At 31.5% G+C, this 22,310-nt stretch overlaps 1 protein-coding gene and 1 long non-coding RNA gene across 2 annotated transcripts in view; one reads left to right on the forward strand and one right to left on the reverse strand.

Annotated features, from left to right (window-relative positions):
• Positions 1-1,727: 1,727 nt before the first annotated feature.
• On the forward strand, positions 1,728-2,266 carry LOC140440574 (uncharacterized). The gene is made up of 3 exons (XR_011950870.1): positions 1,728-1,787; positions 1,928-2,093; positions 2,150-2,266. It is a non-coding gene; the product is annotated as an uncharacterized lncRNA (long non-coding RNA).
• Positions 2,267-3,672: 1,406 nt separating this feature from the next.
• Positions 3,673-22,310, reverse strand: part of LOC140442124 (nephrin-like) — a 421,295-nt gene continuing 402,657 nt past the window's right edge. The window contains exon 11 of the mRNA XM_072533202.1: positions 3,673-4,142. Coding sequence (XP_072389303.1) covers positions 3,967-4,142 — 176 coding nt within the window. The 3' untranslated portion in view covers positions 3,673-3,966. The remainder of the gene's footprint in view (positions 4,143-22,310) is intronic.

Raw genomic sequence — 22,310 nt, forward strand, 5'->3', positions numbered from 1 at the left:
CAAGGCTGTGTTTTGTCTCCTCTAATCCTCAATCTGTACTCTAAAAGAATATTTATCGAAGCTTTGCACGAAACTGAAAAATGTATTCTACTAAATGGTTACCGGCTAAACAACATCAGATATGCAGATGACACCATAGTATTTGCGGACAACTTAGAAGACCTACAAGTTCTTATGAACAAAATCATGTATTACAGTCAACAATATGGACTCAATATAAACGTTAAGAAGACAAAACTTATGATAATTAGAAAGAAAAGGATAACAGAAGGTCAACTCTACGTCAACCAATCCCCTCTAGAAAGAGTGACGCACTACAACTACCTCGGCACCATAATAAATGAAGAATGGACCTACAATTAAAAGATTAGAGCACGCATCGGAAAACCTAGATCCACCTTCAATCGGCTGGGGACCTCCTTCAATAGTCACAACCTCTCTCTTGATACAAAAGTAAGAATTCTGCGATGCTACGTCTTCTCTGTCCTTTTTTATGGTGTTGAATCGTGGACCTTAAACGAAGATATGTGCAGAAAACTGGAAGCACCGAAGATGTGGCTATATCGGAGAATACCTAAGATCCCGAGGACTGACGGAGTCACAAATGAGGAGGTCCTCAGAAGAATGAATAAGAATCGAGAGGTACTGACCACCATCAAATCTCTAAAGTTACAGTTCTTCGGAAATGAATCCAGATATGCTCTCCTTCAAGCCATCCTTCAAGTAAAAATATTTAGAAAACGAGGTCCAGGAAAAAGAAGAACATCTTCGTTAAAGTACTCAGCATCTGGTTCAATACAACATCTGTGCAGCTTTTCGGCGCTGTTGCAGATAAGATAAAGATTGCCATGATGATCGCCAACATTCGTAACGGATAGGCACATCAAGAAGAAGAAAGTGTTATTATGTTTTTTATGAATGTTTCTATTAACAAAATTTTTTGAGCATTAATAAACAATGTTTATTGTTTATTTTCTTTGAAAGTCATGTTTTTTCTTGAAAGGTAAATAATATTATCTTTTGTGGCGTATTATTTTATTTTTGAGTAGTGACGATATAATTTATTTTGTTGTAGAAGATATTATAATAATTCTTCTGAAGTATTTTATTGAATATATAACCTTTTCTTGCAGCTTATGGTCAGATATGTCAATTTTTATAGTTATTTGTGGATAATTTGCTGATATGTTTTCTGACGTGTGTTTTTTTGTTTTTCTGATGTTTTTGAGACAAATTTTATTTATAATAATTTTGTTTATAGTTTATTTATTTTTGAGTTCCTTTATTGACGCCCATTTTGTTTTACAGTTAAGCTGTATTTAGTGTTTTTTGTCAAAGTGTTATATTTTGTTACCTAATTAATTTCTATCGTTTATTTATCTATTTTGATCTATTTTTTTTAACATCTACCTTCTTACCCGCCCCAATAAAGCTCCCTGACTTAGAACAATGTGGTCTTCGTTAAGTTTTGTGTAAGAAAAGCTTTTTATTATCAATTTTTCGCACCCTTAATAATAAAGTGGCACAACTCAAAATTTTAAATTTTGAGTTTTAGTCATAAAACGACCGAACATAGTGCCCTCTATTGATTAAATGCTAACACAAATGTTAAAATCGGACAATCCCGTAGGTAGATTTCTGCTTGGGTCAGTTTAGTACCGCACTATTCCATTTTGGCAGTTCAGTCATAAACTGACCTCTTTTAGTGTTACTTCAGCAGCGAAAGGAAGAACATCGTCGATCGTTGAAATATTTAGGATTGTGTCAGTTTATTACTTAAACTTAAGGTACGTATTTTTTTATTTTAATCATAAACAGTGATTTTAGTAGTTCTATCATTTTATTGCTCAAAATCCTTTTATTATGTCAGTTTATCAAATATTTAGATAGTCTGTTTGAATTATTTTGATAAAAATCTCTGTTGTAGAGTTTATAAGAAATTAATCAATTCAAAAGTTATCATAGATGTAAATACCGTGCCATGGAGGGGAAGACTCAGCACCAACAAGGTTTCAATACCGAAAACTAACGATTCGGAGCATAGCATGAATGAGAACAAAATGTTGACTGCATTAGAAGATTCAAAAATTATTGTAAGTAGCAAAACAATTTCACGTTTTTAGTATTAAGAATTCCTTTTTCGTTGCAGCTGTTTTCGAATAATTTGGCTCATCAGAAAATTGTCTTCACAGAAAACAATGAAGATCACGACGACACAAAAAGCACATGTACACACTCAACATCTTTTTAAGAAAATTTGACTGTCGAAACCATTGGATGTGCATGGATAAGATAATTATTATTATATTGATGATCGTGATTTGTATTTTTTTTAAACATGAATTATAAGATCACTATTTTATATTGTTTTAGGAATTTGTGTATGCAAACGACAATGAACTTATGCTTAAATAAATTTTTTTACTAATGCCATTTTTTTGTAAACACGGTTTTCGTGATATTGTTCTGAAGCTATTTTCTTGTGGCATTTTAAAGTAATTACTATTTAATGGGAATAAGCCACAATTAAAGGTTAAGGTACGTTTATTAAAAAAAAATAAATAAAAAAATTTAATAAACGTACTTTAACCTTTAATTGTGGCTTATTCCCATTAAATAGTAATAACTGTTTTCTTGGATGCCCAATGTTTATTTATTCTACAGAAATAAATAATTCTTGTTTGTCTAACCTTTTCGTCTTTTATTTCATGCACCTTTGATAAAACCTTTATTAATTTTTGTAGGTACTAAAAACCTAACATTAATTTTAGTGCATTGACGTAGTAGTAAACTGACACACTGTGGTTTTAAAACAATAGATACCTTTAAATTATAATACACAGCAGTATTTCAAAACCGTCCTTATATTGTAGCTTTAATTTCAATCATAAATTGACACATTTGCTAATAATACTTTCATATTAAAAAAAATTTTAGTGCTAAAGTGACACAAGTTTTTTTTTTACTAAAAATATCAAAATTTCAATTATAACAAAATTATAACATTACACGAAATTTGCACAGATTACATTGAAAACTACAAGGTTCCTTTCAGTGAAATATATTGTCTCAGAAGTATTCTAGGTCCGGCACTAACAACGATACAAGAGAGATAACCGTAATTATTGAAACGTTTTTTTGCGTTTTCTGCAAAATCGTATTTTTTAAGTTATGCCACTTTATTATTGCGTTTTCTGCAAAATCGTATTTTTAAAATTGTGCCACTTTATTATTAGGGGTGCGTTTTGTCACGACACTTGTAGGGTATTTTTAAGTCGTAAAAATTCTGAGTTACGAAAAGAAGGTTATAAATTATTGTTCATGTTCATGTTCAAGTTCAAAAAATATCCATTAAATACTATTTACAGATTTAAAAATCAGACCTATGTTTTACTTATAATTTTCTTGTTTCTCTTTATTTGAGCTCTATCTTCTTAACAAACGCCATTAACTTCTTCTTGATTTCGGTGTATATCTTATTATTTGATTTTTGTTCGACGTTCAGTCGTTTATATTAAACTGACATAACTCACTAAAAAATACTAATAGGACGCATATATGTAGATATGGCTCGTTGTGTAGATAACCTGGACCAGCAGTTGAACAAAATACCCACTGTAAACATTTACCCATTTATCATCTAAAACATGTTGTCAAAATTAAAACTAGATACACGTGTAATGATATTTTATTGACAATCAAATAAATAACAGCTTAAAACGTCGAGTTTCTTGATAAATGTTACAATTAGTAATACTTAAAAATATGAGATATTCACAAATATCACAGGTGGTATTGGTCCCGGTGCCGAGACTTCTGATTGGGGAGACAAGGCCCGTCGCCTGTCCGACTAGCAGGGCCATCAACGATAAAAATACACCCTGGGCCCCAAAAACCTTGTGCTACAACTCCTGGGGTCTTTTCTCCCCTGGGACACTGAGCGGATCCCGGGGGAGTCTCCGAAGACTAGACTGAACTCTCCTTGTGCGGCGGTGGGGTTTGGGTAGAACAGTTTCGAGACTGTAGGATGGGTGCCCACGTTACATGGTAGGGCTTCACGGGCATTTGAGTAGCACAGTTTCGCTTACTCGAGGGGCGGGCCGTAATCGTATACGGGGTGAGAGACGCGTCAAGCAGAGCTTCTGAAAAGAAAAAAAACAATTATTTACATTTTCACTCAAATAACAATGTTACAAAATACTACAAAGTGAGTAAAATGTCTATACGTTACAAAAAAAGAGGTAAAGAAATGATGTGTTGGTTGCACATGGGAGTCAATTTTCAAATAGGGTTGTAGAAATAAATTTTAGACTTACTCATAATCTATTTTATTAAACCTAGTATCGGTTTTTGACCACTACAATTTTCTGGTCAACTTCAGGTTTCCGCTTAAAATGTTAAAACCATTACAAATCGTAACTAAAAGAGTTCTGTCAGGTATGTTGCAAATAGTGCCAATATTACCTATATGTGGTTGTAGAAATGCATGTACTGAATGCTCATTTATGCTATAATGTTGTTTATTAATCTTTATAATGTGAAATAAAGTTGGAGACTATTAGACAACTCAACATTAGCATGAATGAGCATTCAGTACATGCTTTTCTAACAAAAATCCTTGCACATGCATGTAAGTACTATTTATGTACTTCCTCAGATTATACATGAGTAATAGAACTCTTTTAGTTACGATTTGCAATCGTTTTAGCATTTTAAAATAACCGATCCGGAGACCTGAAGATGACCAGACAATTATAGTGGTCAAAACCGGTCATAGGTTTAATAAAATAGATTGTAAGTCTAAAATTTGAAGTTATATAAACATATGATATGAACTTTTATAAACACACTTATAATAATAATTATAACCTACTACGAGAACGTCAAAAAGACAATTTTTTTTTATTTAGAATTGCAGCATCAACCATTAAAGGTTATTAGCGGGTTTTACATATTTTACAGTAACAAAATATACTAATTGCAAATTAAATTACAAATAATAAATCATAAATTACAAAATAATATACAGATAACGACATTGTTTTGTTGACCATAGGAATTAAGATTTGTTGCAATCCCATCTCTATTTTATAAAAATTTTATAAAAACTGTCACTATCTATACTATATTCACACAACTGAAACTAATCACTATATTATATTGTGATAGTGCATAATAATGGTTTCTTGTTCTCAACGTAGTTGCAGTAGCAGAAGCAATTTTAATAAAAAATCTTAAAGAATAACGTTCCACAGGTTAGTATACAAATATGTAAACAAAGTAATGGCCCGTACTTCAGAGAACAAAATAATAGTATTCATAAAAAATCTTATAAGTAAGCTAGATCGTGCTATTCTTGAGAATACTCAAATATCTTCATCCTAAATATCTTAAAATTTCTTGTTAACTACTGCAACATAATTATTTTTATTTCTACACAGTATTTCCATTGTGATATTCGGCAGATATTCAATTTTGTTTTTTTTTCTTTTCTAACTATGTTAATTGAACTAAATTTTTAAGTGTAAGTTAATTTGTAGTTATCAAATATATAAGTTGTAAAATGGAACGTATTTACCATTTAAAATATTATTTATACTATTATCTCTTTCAGATACAACTTGTTAAAACTTTATGTATAATATGTCGTGTTTTTAGTGTTTACCGCGGGATAAATAAATCATAGTTTATTAAAAATGTATTGCACTTTTTTGAATTATGATTAAATCTTCTGAATAACTAGTCATATTTGTATAGTAGTTTTAATATTATTGAGCCAGGCCCTGATTCCACCGCCATATTGGTATGATCGTTAGCCACACCTACTGACGCCGTTTTTAATACACATGTTAGTATGCTCATAGCTTCTCCATAAATTCTAACTCGATGGTTTTTGCCTATTAAAACAAGTAACATCATTTGCCAAGAATATTTCAAGGTAATCATTCAGTAACCGACAGGTCCTTCTTGAAATCATGTCATTGTCTGTCTGTCTGTTGGTCTATGTGTTAGTACGATAATCAGATAACAATAAAGCAACCATCTAGATCGTTAAGTGCTAATTATGTATCAATAAAAGGACACCCCAATTTTGACAACTATAAAAGAACACTTGAGATGCCAATTATATTGTTAAGGCTTTGAATAGCTACTTCTCAGGTGTAGTTTGGTCTTATCTTAATGAAAATTGTACAATGAGAAATATGAAAGGGACAAATAAAGAATTATATTAACTAATCATATTCAGTGAACGGCTAAATTATGGAATATTATCATTATTTCGAGAACCGTCGAGTTTTGAGGGAAATCCAGAAACAGGTCGATTTTTGTTATAAAATACCCATCTTATAACGTACATGGAGTAGGGATGACGTCAACGGTGTGAGTGTAGTGACATAACCGTTAATTTCTTCTTTTTCTCCTTCCTTTATTGGGTAATATCCCAGGGGATAATTTGCCCAGCTAATTCAGGGAGGATATTCAACCGTTAATGTTTTTAAGTAGAAATTGGTATATTACGACACCTCATTTGAAGAAGAATTTAATTCTCTATTTAACGACATTACATTTTTATCTAAAATATTTTTTTAAGGGTACAAAAACAATTTTTTTTTAATTTAAATTCAACTAAATTACAACTAATGATTTAATTCATAATATACTTTAAAGTACCCAAATTATGCATAACAATTATTTTAAATTAAATGTTCGAAATGTCATCCATCGGTTCCTCTGCTATGACTTTCTGAAGTAAATACTTAAAAAAAGCAAAAATAAGTAAAAATAATATTGGACACAAAAAGTTATCTCATAAACACTGAAACTTGTTGTCAAATGTTAATTCAAGCAAGTGATAGTGGCATAGTTACTGTAATATTTATTGACGTAAATGTTTTGATTTTGTGAATTGTAATCAGTTGTCAATTGTAATTTTTACTTTTGAATACTAAATTATGGCTCACCTCAATGAAACACAACGCAAAGAAATATTCATTCTTAGCGGATGCGGAGATAAAAAGAGAACACAGAACGATGTATGCAATCTATTCAACGGAAAATTTGGAGAAACTGGGCACGTTAAACATATTCCAAACGCTGGGCGTCCTAAAATTGAAGACAATGTAAAACTTGATATTTTATTAAATATACATGACAATCCTCACAGTAGTTCAACACAAATGGGTGAATATGCTGGAGTTTTCCAACGATCGGTATTACGCATTTAAAAAAAAGAAAAATACCATCCCTACAAAATTCAACTACATCAGGAATTAAACGACGACGATCCCGATCGCCGGCTTCAATTTTCTGAAATTATGCAGGATTTATGTATCCGCAATCCACATTTCATCAATAAAATCCTTTTTTCCGATGAAGCCACATTTTTTATACATGGTACCGTAAATCGTCAAAATAGCAAATATTGGAGTCAAGAAAACCCACGTTGGATGACTGAGTCACACACGCAATATCCTCAGAAAGTAAATGTATGGACAGGGTTCATTAATGACAGAATCATTGGCCCTTTTTTCTCTGAAGAAAATCTAACAGGAGAACATTATTTAACTTTTTTGAGAAATCAACTTATACCTGTCCTTGCTAACATGTATCCAAATGCCAATAATCCAAATTCTGTGTTGAAAATATCTGGTTTCAACAAGATGGATCCACTTCGTATTACGCACGTGAATTACGTCAATTTTTAAATCATTGCTTTTCCAGGAGGTGGGTCGGAAGACGAGGTTTTATACAGTAGCCAGCAAGGCCGCCAGATCTAACACCTCTAGACTTTTTCCTGTGGGGTTACATAAAATCAAAAATTTATGTCAATAGACCCCAAAACTTACAGGACTTGAAAAATAGAATTAGGCATGAAATAAGTCTAATTACTCCAGAAGTCATCCGCAATATACTTGATGAATGTGTCCGTAGATTCGCATATTGACAAGAAACCGATGGATGGCATTTAGAACATTTAATTTAAAATAATTATTATTCATAATTTGGTTACTTTAAAGTACATTATGAATTAAATCATTAATTGTAATTTAGTTGAATTTAAATTAAAAAAAATTGTTTTTGTACCCTTAAAAAAATATTTTAGTTAAAAATGTAACGTCGTTAAATAGAGAATTAAATTCTCGTTTAAATGAGGTGTCGCATTATACCCATTTCTATTTAAAAAAATTAACGATTAAGTCACTACACCTACACCGTCATCCCTACTCCATCCCTACTACATGTACGTTATAACATGGGTATTTTAGAACAAAAATCGACCTGTTTCGGGATTTCCCTCAAAACGACGGTTCTCGAAATAATGATAATATTCCATAATTTAACCGTTCACTGTTTATTAAATATAAAGAAAATAAAAATTTAGTGAGCACACCTTGCCTAAAGCTTTATAATTTATTAAAAATGTAAAAATATACTTATGACAATAAATATATCTGGACAAGAGGCTGAATGTAGTCTTCATATGGAGATAAAGTTAGGTTTCACAAGGAAATGTATGCAGGCTTCACATAGAGATGAGTTATTTAAGAGTATAGTTGGTACCTTTGATGGTCAGGAGTGTTTTCAATCCCCGCGAGGAGGAATCACCCGGAAGTAGAAAATCCTAATCAAAAAGCAGCTATATGTATATGTAATCAACGAACTGAAAAGAATATCAGTTAACGTCCTCGAAATAAGTGAGTTAAAAGATCCAAGGAAAAAACATTGCAACATGGAGAACACACACTCTACTACTTTAACAATCATTTACCAAATTACTTAATTGGCGTTGGTATGACAATAAGAGGAAACCTCAACCAGTCTGTGATTAACTGTAGCTCTCGCAAATTGAAGCATAACTCTCTAATTACAGCTCAAGACCTGTTCAGTCAATATCAATATACCACACGTTTTATAAAAAATTAAAAGACAATGAAGATTGTAAGCTTTGGAATAAATACATAGATAACTATTTGTACCGCAAATTCCCAGATTTTTTACCAAGGAACATCTCAAAGAAGCATCTAATGTATTAAGTTCAAAAGTCACTAATAAATAAAGACATATTCAAATTGAAACAAGGAAAACAACACAATGTTAGCAAAAAAGTTTAATAAATCTAAAAATATGGTAGGATTGCAAATGAAAAAGCATTTCAGATCAATAAACTTAATGAGACATGTTATAAAAATCCGGACAGGGGCCCCTTCTAGCTCCATTCCAAAAATGATAAGAAGATGCTGATCTTCATGTTTATGTTTTTCTCTCATACGTTATTGTCCCTTCTTGAATTGTTGCTTTAATACTTCATGGATACCACGACACTAACTTCTCTTTATCTGCTACTAGCCCAGTAGGGTTATGGGCTAAAAGAGGTCGAGGGATAAAAAAGGTCGAAAAATGTTTCGCAGATATCTGAAGCTTTTAAGACATAGGTGGGGGTTACTAGATGACGAATATATGAAAAGGTACTCGTATTTTTACCTTGCGTTTTTTTTAAACAATAATTTATGGTCACAATTTGATTTTTTGTCTACAAGTTTTTTCCCTTATATTTTAAATAAAAAATATTTATATCATTTATTTATATTAAGAATATCTTTATTTTCCCGTTTTTTTCAATTAAAATTGATAAATAATTTACGGAGATATTTGCAAAAAAGCAGATTTTTTTGCTCTAATTTATAAATTTTATTAATTTTTTTATTAACAAAATAAAATGTTATTAATACATCTGAACATCGAGGTTTTACCGTCTTTTAGATTTGTGCGAAATTTCCCCCAGATCGGTCAAATAGTTTAAAAGCTATTTTATTTATTTATCCCTGAGGCTAATTATTTAAACTATTGAACTTGCCCTATGAATGATGCTAGACACATTTAGCAAATTTCATAGGATTCTTTAAGACTTAAACTATCTCAGAAGTTAAATGCATATTACGTTTTCATCGAAATTATTTACTAAATAAACGTTTGAAAAAGGTTGAATATTTTTCAAGCTACAGACTTGTACGTACAACCATTGGATAGCTGGTAAACAAACTCACATTAAAAAAAAACCTTCTATGACCAATAGGAACGAAGTTAGAGACTATTTTTAAAAACATAGTATCTCCATTGTTTATAAACATTAAGAAGTAAAATTTGCACAAATTTTGAATGAAAATCTAAACTTTATATTGAAACTTATATCTATAAAATTGATCCAATTTTTCGAAAATTACAGCCCTTCGAAACGAAGGTACTTTCGAAAGATGGACATAGGAAAGTGGAGGGAAAACTGTTTCAGCTCCGTTTTTTTTCGACATGGAAACTTCAACTTCTTTTGATTTCTGGGGTAGCTCGTCGAAATATGAATAACTACATAGTTTTCACTGGCCGGAAAATATGGGAAACCTCGGAAAAATTAAGTCCATTTGAAATTCACCGTGAAAACTTACTTTTTTTTAATTTGGTGGAATAGTCTGTCGCAGTATTAATAATGATGACATAATTTTTACCCTCCCGGAAATCTCGGAAAATCTCGGAAAGTCAACATATATTTTTTTCATTTTATATCAGTGATGTAATAATACTTATATATTTTATAAATTAAATTTCAGGTAATTTTTTACACATTATATTATTACAATATTCCTTATATTAATTATAATTATTTGTATTTTTATAATTAACAATATTGATTTTTATTCTATTTTTCGTACAAATATGATATACAATATTAATCTAATTTGAGTGACTGCTTTGATAAAATAAGTCGATTTTTTCATCACCTGTCTTGTTAAATTTTGCAATGTTTATTGAACTTTCCTTTTTTTATTTTCTTTGCATACATTGGTTTAAAAGTTAAAATTTGGTTAATTTATTCGGCTTCAATGTCAGCTCTGAACCTTTTTGTTGCGGGTTGTTTGTCTTCACTTATTAAATCAGTCTCTAAATATACATTTTCAGAATCACTGTCGTCGTCAAATGTAACTGTAACGAGGTTGCAACATATTTTCTCCTCTACTTCTTCCTCAGTACAATTTATGCATAAGTTCGTACAATTCAAACCACGTTTTCTGCACCCACATCTAGTAGTTTTGCAACCTGTGGTGCATTTGCATGTAATGTGATTTAATGTCTTTTCGGGAATTACATTATCTAGAGTATAAATTGGTGCAAAACCAGTGGCACTTTGTCTCCAACCATAGGCACAAGTATCTAACTTATTACCTAACCACATTTGTAATTGCTAGTAAACTCGAAGAACATGCTGTTTGGCTGCACCTTCAGTTGGTGGCAGAGTTTCTAGTTTAAAAGATATTTACCGATATTTCTGCTGAATTGCAAGTATCTTAAATCATTTAAAGAAAGTGTATCGTTGTGTTTTTTTATAATTATTTATTCATTCAATAGTTTTAAATATTACTTACAATTTTCAATCAAAAAGTAATTAAATACGTTTAGTTAAAACTTTTTTGTGCAAAATACACAAAATATTTTACGCAAACAAGTATAAGTATATTGCTTTCTAAAGCCACTACACTCAGACTGACGAAATTTTGGAACGTGGAGCTGAAACAGTTTTCCCTCCAATTTCCTATGTCCATCTTTCGAAAGTACCTTCGTTTCGAAGGGCTGTAAGTTTCTAAAAATTGGATGAATTTTATAGCTATAAGTTTCAATATAAAGTTTAGATTTTCATTCAAAATTTTTGCAAATTTTACTTCTTAATGTTTATAAATAATGGAGATACAATTTTTAAAAAAATAGCCGCTAAATTTGTTTCTATTGGTCATAGAAGGTTTTTTTAATGTGAGTTTTTTTACCAGCTATCCAATGGTTGTACGTACAAGTCTGTAAATTGAAAAATATAAAAGTTATTACAAATTGTTTATAAGTAAAAAGCAAGTTTATGAAAACGCAATATACATTTAACTTCTGAGATAGTTTAAGTCTTAAAGAATCCTATGAAATTTTCTAAATATGTCTAGCATCATTCATAGGGCAAGTTCAATAGTTTAAATAATTAGCCTGAGGGATAAATAAATTAAATACCTATTAAAATATTTTGACCGATCGGGAGGAAATTTCGCACAAATTTAAAAAAAAGTAATTCCTCGATGTTCAAATGTATTAATAATATTTTATTTTGTTAATAAAAAAATTAATAAAATTTATAAATTAGTGCAAAAAAACTGCTTTTTTGCAAATATTTCCGTAAATTATTAATCAATTTTAATTGAAAAAACGGGAAAATAAAGATATTTTTGGTATGAAACAATGATATAAATATTGTTTATTTAAAATATAAGGGAAAAAACTTCTAGACAAAAAATCAAATTGTGACCATAAGTTATTGTTTAAAAAAACGCAAGGTAAAAATACGGGTACCTTTTCATCTATTCGTCATCTAGTAACCCCCACCTATATCTTAAAAGCTTCAGATATCTTCGAAAAATTTTGCCGTGCAATCGATGATTTTTGCATAAACAGACTGGGCTACTATGTTACCGAAAATATTTAATAAAATCTAAAAATCTTATATTATTTTACAAGATTGATTGAAATCGGTCTTTAATGCTATCCCAAAAAACGACAATGTAAGCAAATGGCAACATTTTAGATCAATAAACCTAATCAGCCATGTTTTAAAAATCCGGACAGAGGAAATCCATTCCAAGAAGGATGAGACTGCTGCTCCTCATGTTTATGTATACCCCTTATGTTTTTCTCTCAAACGTTATTGTCCCTTCTTGAATTGTTGCTTTTACTACTTCATGGATACCACGACACTAACTTCTCTTTATTTGCTACTTCCACTTATTTTTTCGTTACATCTTTCCGAAACTTCCGTTTGGTTCGGTTTCGATTTGAAGCTGCACTTAACGAACGATCTTAGATAAATATTAAAAAACTTTTATTTTCGTATACCCAATAATTTCGTCAATAGATGCTTTCTAAAAGTCAAACAAAACTCCGAACAATTATTAATCTTATTAATTCGGGAACGATCAATTTATTTTTCGCACTTTTTAAATTAGTAGAAGAACTTTGGACTTGAATTTTCATACTTCGGTAAAAAGAGGATAACACTCCACCGATCAACTTCAAAATTCCATTAGCGTCAGTAAATAATTATCCCTTTATTTACAAAATGGGGCCAGTCAAAACCCTTGACAGGGTCGAATTAGGTTTTGGCGATTAATTGTATTTTAATTATAAACGATAATTATACAATTACAGCACAATACGTTTTCGAATGTGAGATAATTGTTATTGTAAATGAAAATTGTCATTATTTTTAATAAAATCAGATCGGGTGATTTAGAAACAAATACAGAACAAATAAATATAAGGTTGAATGCTCGAATAAATGAACTTTGATCAGATAAAAGGCATATATCGAGCACAGTTTAATTTAATTTTGCCCAAGTACTTTCGATCCCTAGATCATTGACGAAATGCCCCTGAAGATGATCTAGGGATCGAAAGTACTTGGGCAAAATTAAATTAAACTGTGCTCGATATATGCCTTTTATCTGATCAAAGTTTAAATACAGAACAATAATAATAAATGAGTTTTTTCAAAAACCCCTAATATTTTATACATTTAAAGGAGGCTGTAGTAGGAGCGTACCGTCTCATAGACAAAGCCGCCTCACATATTCTTCTTCTACTCGTAGCACTATAACTTGGAGTAGGTATTGGTTGACTGCACAACCGGCTTCCATCTCGAATGGTCATCCTTGATAGTTGAGTCAGTGGGTAGCCACATTGATCTTAAATCTGACCATATGTTATCTTTTCATCGGATTTATGAATGTGCTAAAGACCTTCTCCCTGTCGGGGCTTCCTCCAAGATCAACTTGTTAAGGCGGTTATTAGGAAGTTTGTGGACATCTTAATCATTGGGATTTACTTTCGTGAACTACATCGCTGGCCCTATACATCTCTTTGACCTCGGTATTGGTTAGTATTTGGGTCGTGATCATCATCACCATTATCATCATCCAGCCTCAAAAGTCCACTGTTGAACATAGGACTCTTCCTCGTGTTTTCAACCCCGTCTATCTTGTGCCACTCTCATCCAGATTTTATTTTGTCTTCTTAAATCGTCAGCCCATCGTGTAGGATTCCAATTACCTCTTTGTCCATCGCCCATCCATCATTCCAGATATGTGTCTTGCCCATCTTCATTTTAGTCTGGTTACCTTTCCATGACGTCAGTCACCCAGGTTCTTCTCCTGACCTCTTCTCTGTGTGACTTTCAGTTTGGAGCCGAGTGTTTTGTTAAAAAATGGTTTTGTTAGAAATGCAAAGACTGCAAAATCAGTAAGTCCAGATCAGATACCCACTGAGCTAATTAAATGCATTGAGAAAGTAACACTGCATATAGTTTTAGATCTGTTCAACAAAGTATATACAACAGGAGTATTACCCGAAGATTGGTTGCTTTCCACCACTGATTTGTAACACTACCAAATCAGTACATGCGACAGAATTCTCCCAGTACAGAACAATTTCCTTAATAAGCCACACACTTAAAATATTTCTCAAAATGATACATGAAAGGCTATACAAAAAAAATAGAAGAAGATATAGATGACACCCAGTTTGGATTCAGAGGAGGACTAGGAACGAGAGAGGCTCTATTCGCTTTTAACGTTCTCGCGCAAAGACGACTAGATATGAACCAGGATCTCTATGTCTGCTTTATAGATTATCAAAAGGCTTTTATCAAAAACTACTAGACGAGGAGAATATCGAAATCTTGGTAAAGCTGTTCAATAGAATTTATGATACTGATTACATTCCGCGAGAATGGCTGCAGTCATCCTTTGTGATGATCCCAAAAACAGCTAATGCCACAAAATGCAATGAACACCGCTTAATCAGTTTAATGAGTCACTTGCTGAAACTCTTCCTTAGGATATTACACTCAATAATGTACAAGATACTAGAAGAACTTAGAGGGTCAACACAATTCGGTTTTAAGGGAGGACTAGGAACAAGAGAGGCAATTTTATGTTTGAACACCTTAATACAAAACTGTTTAGATCAACGAAAAGATGTCTACCTCACCTTCATCGACTACGAGAAGGCATTTGACAATGTTAAACATGATATCATGATGGAACTACTACATAGGGCCAACATGGACCAGAAGGAGATCAGAATTATTCAGAATCTATACTGGAACCAAATGGCAAAGGTGAGGATTGATCAAGACCAATATACGGATGAATTTGAAATCCGGAAAGGTGTCCGCCAAGGCTGCATACTCTCTCCGGTGCTTTTTAATTTATATGTTGAAAATATATTTGCGGAAGCATTAGAAGACACGGAATTAGGCATTAAGGTGAACGGCATACCAATTAGCAACCTACGCTATGCGGACGATACAGTGATTATAACTGATAATTTGGAAGATCAGCAGTTATTACTTGATAGGGTGAATAGCATAGGTAAAAAATAGGGCCTCAAAATCAACATTTTGAAAACCAAATATATGGTCATTAGCAGAAACCCTCCAGAAAACCCGATAATATGTATAGGTGACGATCGCATAAAACGCGTGAAAACTTTTAAATACCTTGGCACCACAATCAATGACCAATCGGATCCACAACAAGAGATAAAAACCCGAATACAAATGGCAAGACAAGCTTTTGTGAAATTCAGACCGCTCCTATGTAATCAAAACCTAAATTTCAAAATACGCTACAGAATGGTCAAGTGCTACATATGGTCCATCTTGCTTTATGGCATGGAAACGTGGACTTTGAAAAAAACATCTATCAACAAACTTGAAGCATTTGAAATGTGGTCATTGAGAAGAATGATGCGCATACCTTGGGTGGATAGAGTTCGAAACGATGACGTCCTTAAGAGAGCCGGCGTGGAAAGAGAACTCTTTGAATTAATTAAAAAACGCAAGATTGGTTACCTTGGGCACATATTGAGAGGAGCAAAATATGAAATACCACAGTTAATCCTACAAGGGAAGATCGAAGGTAGGAGAGGAGCCGGCTGCAAACAATTATCCTGGTTAAGGAATATTAAAGAATGGACAGGAATACACAATACAGGCGAGCTGTGTCACGCCGCCAAGAACAGAATTCTAGTAATGAGATAGTCGCCTACGCACTTTGGTGTATGGCATGTTAAGAAGAAGAAGAAAAGGCTTTTGATAGAGTACATCAGAAACTCGTATAACTGTTAAAAGAAAAGAATGTGGATAGTTGGGATATACGGGTTATTGTCAATCTGTACTGGAATCAAAAAGCCAAGGTTAGAATCGAAAATGTCGATACAGAAACTATAGAAATCAGAAGAGATGTTAGACAGGGTTCCGTGCTATCCCCATTGTTATTCAATCTGTACAGCGAAGCTATTTTTAAGGAAGCAATATTGGAGGAACAACAGGGTATATCAATAAACGGAAAAATAACAACATAAGATTCGCAGACGACACCGCTGTTTTTTCAGACAGTCTAGAAGCACTGCAATGCTTAGTAAATAGATTACATCAAGTCAGTATAAAATCTGGATTACAAATGAACGTTAAGAAAACCAAGTGCATGATTATTTCTAAGCAACATACAGTAGGAAGGCTAGATATCGGGGAAAACAAGTAGAAAGAGTGAATAACTACAAATATCTGGGAACCTGGGTAAATGAAAACAATAACCAAGGTATAGAAATAAGGACACGCATTGAAATTGCAAGACAAGCATTTATAAAAATGAAAACAATGTTTGTTAATCGACACCTTCCTCTGGAGCTGAGGATAAGAGCCTTAAGATGCTACGCGTTCTTTGTTGTATGGAATGGAAAGCTGGACACTAAAAGTGGATAATATAAAGAAGTTGGAATTATTCGAGACGTGGTGCTATAAAAGGATTTTGAAAATACCAAGGACTCAACGAGTTACAAATGCAGAAGTGTTAAGAAGGCTACAAAAGGATTGCGAGGTCATGAAGTACATCAAAACAAGAAAGCGTGGCCACATTACCAGATGTGCAAAATATAAGATATTACGGCTCATAATGCAAGGTAAAATCAAGGGTAAAAGATCCATAGGAAGACGAAGAATTTCCTGGCTAAGAAAACTAAGAAAGTGGTATAGTTGCAGCTCAGTAGATCCTTTCAGAGCAGCCGCCAATAAGGTACGGATAGCTGTGATGATAGCCAACCTCCGATAGAAAAAAGAACTACAAAATGAAGAAGCTTTGTTAAAGTCAGTGTTTCTACTCCATTTGTCAACACTGGGAGGATGTATTGATCAAATACTTTTCTCTTTAGGAATGTGGGCAGCTAATCTCAGTTTTCCATATGCCATAAAACCCACCTCTCAACTAGTCTAACATTAAATAATTTACCTTTAGAGCAGTCCAAAGGAATAAACTTTATAGATCTAACTTTCGAGAGAACTTTAAATTGGAATTCGCAGATAAATAAGCTACAGCTTTTCTGCCAAAAGAGATTAAATACACTCAAAATATTATTCAATAAAAATTGGGGCGTTGGTCATAAAATATTAAATAGTCTTTACAATTCGCCTATTAGAGCTACAATCGATTATGATTGTATATGGTACGATGCTGCATGCAAAACCTCCTTAAATAAACTAAACATTATTCAATCTACAGCTTTAAGATTAGCACTGGGATGGTTTTAAAAGTAGTCCGGTTGGTCATATGCAAGGTCTAACTGGAGAACCTTAATTACATATAAGATGACAGCAACTATCCTTGGACTATATTAAAACAGCATCCTGTTTTCTTCCACATCTACAACCCTGGTCTTCCTCCTAACAACAAGACTAAAAACTCTACACCCCTCATAGAAAAAATAAAGTTCACAACTTTAGATAGGAATCAACTCAATATATCGCTAAATATAAATGCAAACTATCCACATGGTCAAGCTACCCATTAACTATTGACTTATCGCTTGCAAAGCATCCCAAATCAACTTCAAATTCTACAATATTTAAATATATATTCTTAGAAATTCTAGACCACTATACTAACTATTTGCAAATTTTTACCGATGCCTCTAAAACTCCCAATATTCACGCTGCTGCCTACTACTTTAAAGAAAACTCTTATAGCATATCGATACCAACAAACTGCAGCAGACGAGACCACAGCTATTTTAGAAACCCTAATCTTCTTCACAAAGAGTAAAACGATGAGGTGCAGTATCATAACCGACTCATTAAATGCATTACTGGGATTGAAACAAATATATACCGACGACCTTATTTTACAGACTATAAAAAACGAACTAGAAACATTTTATTTGGATACCTTCACATACAGGTATCTACGGAAATGAAAAAGCAGATTAACTGGCAAGTAAAAGTCGAATGAGCTCAAACCATACTGCAAAGTTGAAAACATATCCGTACACCGATCTAAAGAACCTGGTTAAAATCCACTGTACTAATTCATGACAAAATCATTGGGAAAAATGAGACAGAAAATTAAAAATGTAATTTGCCCAAAAATAAATGCTGTCTTGGAGAACCCTTCAAACAGAAGAAACCAAGTTATTATTAACCGTTTAAGAACAATTATATTGCCAAAAATAAAATTTTGTTTTAAAATTCTTTTTTTTAGTAACAAAACAGAAGAAGATTTATTCACCATTGATAGATGTCTGAAAAAAATGTAACAGATATACGGAAAATTAAATCAAAATGTGATATTTTACAGGTTTCATATATAAACTATAAAGAAATAATATAATTATAAATATTGCTTAGATTTTGAATTTCTGATCTTTTGTTTAAATTATTATCACTTTTGCTAATACAAACAATTTCCAAAAAAGTCCTTTTGAATTTATTACTTTCACTACATAAAATTTTAATGTTATCAAAATCCATAATATGGTCTTTGTCGATTACATGCTCTGCCAAAGCACAAGATGGTTTTTTAATTCTGCAATCACTTTTGTGAGAAATAATGCGATTTAAAAGATTTCTTCTGGTCTCACCAACATACTCAGCTTCACACTGAGTACAACTAATGCTGTATACTACATTTGTTTTTTCTAATTTGTCTATAGTATATTATGTACTTAGTTTTGAAATATAAAGATGAAATAGTTTTGATGTTCTTTGTTGCTATTTTTATATTGTCAATAACCTTTAGTGTTTGTATTAATTTAGGTATAGGATGCTTTTTTCTAATATTGTTAATATAAATAACTTAACACCATTTTTTGCTAAATCTCAGAACATTGTATCCAACAATCAGAACATCTATTATCACTCACTACCTTTTATACCATCATTAACACCTGAAAATTGCACAACCGAAGAAACAGGGTATTATTATATACCAAAGTATTATGAAGGATTGTTTTTCAATCTTTAAGACTGATGTTCAAGCATAGAGTTACACAGAATTTTATATACGGTTGGTTCATTTTAATCGCGAAGTACAAATTATGACCAAAATGTGACAGTCTTTATTAGCTAGTTATAATTGTACCTTGTATTAGTAAAAATAATAAAAATAATAGCTCATTTTTGAATTGCCTTTAATAAGTTATCAGTACCTACTTATCTAAGTACCTTGAGAATAACTAGTTTTAATTTAAGATACAGACTTTTATTATGTTTCCGAAATCCATAATTATTTAGTTTTAGAATTAACTTTTGTTATTTTTATAGCCTGACATTGTCATCTTTTTTTTTGTAATAATTGTACTAAAATTTACATACATTAATGATAAAAACATTGATTAAAATGTTTGTTTCTTTGGTATGTGTCCTTTTATTTTAAATACTAAAAATTGTACTAAAATTTACATAAATTATTAATAAAAACATTGATTAAAATGTTTGTTTCTTTGGTATGTGTCCTTTTATTTTAAATACTTCCCGGAAAATACTTACGTTGTATCTGAATACAATATTAAATACAGTTTAAATTTATCTTTCTAACAATATTTAACTTGCATATAAATGATATAAAATAACAGAGAAATGAACCAAAAATTAAAGTCAAAACTTTGCATAGCTCCCCTGTAAAAACTGTGATTTTGGTTTGTGGTTCCTTAGTCTAGGCGGGATCTGTTTTGGATTGGACATTTTCCATAGGAAGCTATTTTTTTGCTGGAATCCCTTCAGGATGTGCCCAATATCGATAATCACGATATGCGCCAGTCGCAAACCCTGTGCTAAATTTTTTATTTAACAAAATCTGAAAACAATTGAAAATTTCTCATTGTTTTGCTCCTATTTTCGTTTATAATTCGGAAAATATTGATCCTAGAGAAAAAATTATAAGAAGTTAAAAGTTTCGTTATTCCATTTTACACAATATTTCGTTAGCTAGAAATTGAAAATTTAATGTTTATTGTTGAAAAAATAGCAATAATTGGAAAAAAAGTACAAAAAAATGAAGTTAATCCTTTAAATGTTTTCGACTTTCTAAACTTGACTTACAAGCTCCATATTCCGCCTAGAAAAACTTTTTAATATGTTTAAGACGTGTGCTAAATTTTGTTAAGATCGGTCGGATAGGTTTTGCATAATAATTTTGCAATCCAGCCTACTGGAAAAAAATCGCAAATTTTCAAATTTATAGTAGGCCCTAAATAAGGCTCTCAGATAGTTGCAAATTTTTTTACATTTAAAGGAAGGCTCAAACTTTCAAACGCTTTTTGTAAAATTCAAATCGGTTCACTAGGAGAGCCTAGAAATTTTTTAAAGTTTTAAACATTTTTTATATATATATTAGGCTTATAAACAAATTGAATAACTTTACGAGCTTTAAACGTTTCAATTTCAAAATTTATACACTTAAAGAACATTAAAAGATGCTTCTTTAAAAAAAAGATACATAAGGCTTACTGGTTGCCGAGATATTGAAGGTCAAAGTTGGCATACATTTGCCGTGTAACCATAAGTGATAGAGGGCTCGTTTTTAAACAAATACCCTCGTCTTCTCAAGTACTTTTTATATCAAAAGTTTTAAAAATTGCATTATCTCGGCTTCTTGTTAACCAATTTGGCTCTTTTTTTTTGAATCGCTGTCTCGGACGACAAGGATTATAAATATCATATTTTCAAATACCATTTTTAATTGCAAATTGGGAAATTTGCAATAAACAATTGTATATTAAACAAGTATTTGCATTTTTTCTTCATGCATTTTTTTTGAGCTTGCAATTTATACATTGAAGTAAATTGTTACTTTTAGTAAACAAATATGTATTTATAAATTGTTAATAAATAATTTAAATTGTTAAAACAAAGGCGAACGAAAAAAAATTTTTTTTTCATAAATAAACTTTATTTTGACTCAATCTTCAATAATTTTTTTTAAAGTCTTTTTCTTTTTTTTGGAAGGATATGTTTAAAGCTCGTTAAGTTATTCAATTTATTTATAAGCGTAAAAAATGTTTAAAACTTTAAAAAAATTTCTAGGCTCTCCTAGTGAACCGATTTGAATTTTACAAAAAGGGTTTAAAAGTTTGAGCCTTCTTTTATATGTAAAAAAATTTGCAACTATCTGAAAGCCTTATTTAGGGCCTACTATAAATTTGAAAATTTGCGATTTTTTTCCAGTAGGCTGGATTGCAAAATTATTAAGCAAAACCTATCCGATCGATCTTAACAAAATATAGCACACGTTTTAAACATATTAAAAAGTTTTTCTAGGCGGAATATGGAGCTTGTAAGTCAAGTTTAGAAAGTCGAAAACATTTAAAGGATTAACTTCATTTTTTTGTACTTTTTCCAATTATTGCTATTTTTTCAACAATAAACATTAAATTTTCAATGTCTAGCTAACGAAATATTGTGTAAAATTGAATATCAAAACTTTTAACTTTTTATAATTTTTTCTCTAGGATCAATATTTTCCGAATTATAAACGAAAATAGGAGCAAAAAAATAAGAAATTTTCAATTGTTTTTAGATTTTGTTAAACAAAACATTTAGCACAGGGTTTGCAACTGGCGCATATTGTGATTATCGATATTGTGCACATCCTGAAGGGATTCTAGCAAAAAAATAGCTACCTATGGAAAATGTCCATTATGGTCTGAATTTCTACAGATCCCGCTTAGTCTACCTTTGTATTGAACTAGCGATATGTACTGAATCAACAGTTGACCTGTCTTGCGGAAATTCATGTTTAACGCAAATCTATATTATTTTTAAAGCCTTTATGTTAAAAATGAAAGATACTGAGTAGAAAAAAGTGGCAATTAAATTTAATAACTAAAAACAGCCTAAGAAGAAGAGAAAATAAAGAAAAACTATGTAAATATAAAATGTAATGCCAATTAACGCGTCATCC

Source organism: Diabrotica undecimpunctata, chromosome 5 (assembly GCF_040954645.1).
Source record: "Diabrotica undecimpunctata isolate CICGRU chromosome 5, icDiaUnde3, whole genome shotgun sequence".
Lineage (NCBI taxonomy): Eukaryota > Metazoa > Arthropoda > Insecta > Coleoptera > Chrysomelidae > Diabrotica > Diabrotica undecimpunctata.